The sequence below is a fragment of the Colobus angolensis genome, unplaced genomic scaffold (genome assembly GCF_000951035.1).
Source record: "Colobus angolensis palliatus isolate OR3802 unplaced genomic scaffold, Cang.pa_1.0 Scaffold96, whole genome shotgun sequence".
Classification (NCBI taxonomy): Eukaryota; Metazoa; Chordata; class Mammalia; order Primates; family Cercopithecidae; genus Colobus; species Colobus angolensis.
Window position 1 is genome coordinate 2,804,521 of NW_012123598.1, and position 1,376 is coordinate 2,805,896.

The 1,376-nt window shown below is 49.5% G+C and overlaps 1 protein-coding gene across 2 annotated transcripts in view; it reads right to left on the bottom strand.

Moving 5' to 3' along the window:
* NLRP2 (NLR family, pyrin domain containing 2) overlaps positions 1 to 1,376 on the bottom strand; it is a 31,194-nt gene that overhangs the window by 20,096 nt on the left and 9,722 nt on the right. For both annotated transcript variants that reach the window (XM_011932489.1, XM_011932490.1), the window contains exon 3: positions 418 to 489. In XM_011932489.1, the coding sequence (XP_011787879.1) occupies positions 418 to 489 (72 nt within the window). The remainder of the gene's footprint in view (positions 1 to 417; positions 490 to 1,376) is intronic.

Here is a 1,376-nt window from a genome sequence, read left to right on the forward strand (position 1 = left end):
AAAAAAAAAAAAAAATTAGCTGGGTGTGGTGGCAGGCACCTGCAACCCCAGCTACTCAGGAGGCTGAGGCAGGAGAATCAGGAGAGTAGCTTGAACCTGGGAGGTGGAGGTTGCAGTGAGCAGAGATCGCACCACTGCATTCCAGCCTGGGCGACAGAGAAACTCCAACTCAAAACAAAAACAAAACTGCAGCATGCTCCTAACTTTCTACAGACTGGCTCTAATTCTCCACAACGTTTGTTCTTCCCGCTATTCTTATGGAAGGGAGGTTGGAATTCTCCAGGAGACAGTGGGCAGATTAAGAATAGTGGAGAAAAAGATTGGAAAGAGATGGGGTTCTTAAAAGGAACAGGAGAAAGCAGCAGGAAGGGGCAGCTTCCCTCAGCTGACTCCTGCGTCGGAGGTCCCGGCACCCACCTAGTGTTCCTGCTTTGAAACGCTCCAGCATTTCCTCCACGTCTAGAGGTTCTCTTTCTTTCCGTGTTATCCCTGAAGAAAAAGCGGGGGGCATTACAGGCCTGTTGCTGTGCTGGCAGTGGGACTCCAAGATGGCTCAAGTTCGACCACTGAGTCTCTATAGTTAAGCCTAGATTAGGTAATTTACTAGATTACTAAAAAGGATGTTGACGAGGTACTGGATGTAAAAGTGAAAGTACATTGGGCCATGATCCCAGGTTTAGGTGCCTTTCTGGTGCGAATTCTAAAAGTTCAGAACACAAGGTGTGAAAAACGGACACACACACACACACAGTACTCACGCATAAGGTCACGGGAAAGGCTTTGAGGATTAACTGCCTCATTTTTTTTTTTGAGACGGAGTTTCGCTCTTGTTGCCTGGGCTGGAGTGCAATGGCGCGATCTCGGCTCACTGCAACCTCTGCCTCCTGGGTTCAAGTGATTCTCCTGCCTCAGCCTCCCGAGTAGCTGGCATGACAGGCATGCGCCACCATGTCCGGCTAATTTTGTATTTTCAGTACAGACAGGGTTTCTCCATGTTTGTCAGGCTGGTCTTGAGCTCCCAACCTCAGGTTATCTGCCTGCGGGGCCTAACTCCCTAGCTTCTGATGAGGTAGATACATTTAAAATGAACTGGGAAAAAATGTAAGTACAAGGTGGAATCGGTCAGGTGGGGTGGCTCATGCCTGTAATCCCAACACTTTGGGAGGCCGAGGCAGGTGGATCATTAAGTCAGGAGATTGAGACCATCCTGGCCAACATGGTGAAGCTCCATCTCTACTAAAACACAAGAAATTAGCCGGGCATGGTGGTGTGCAACTGTAGTCCCAGGTACTTGGGAGGCTGAGGCAGGAGAATTGATTAAACCCAGGAAACAGAGACTGCAGTGAGCCAAGATTGCGCCACTGCGCTCCAGCCTG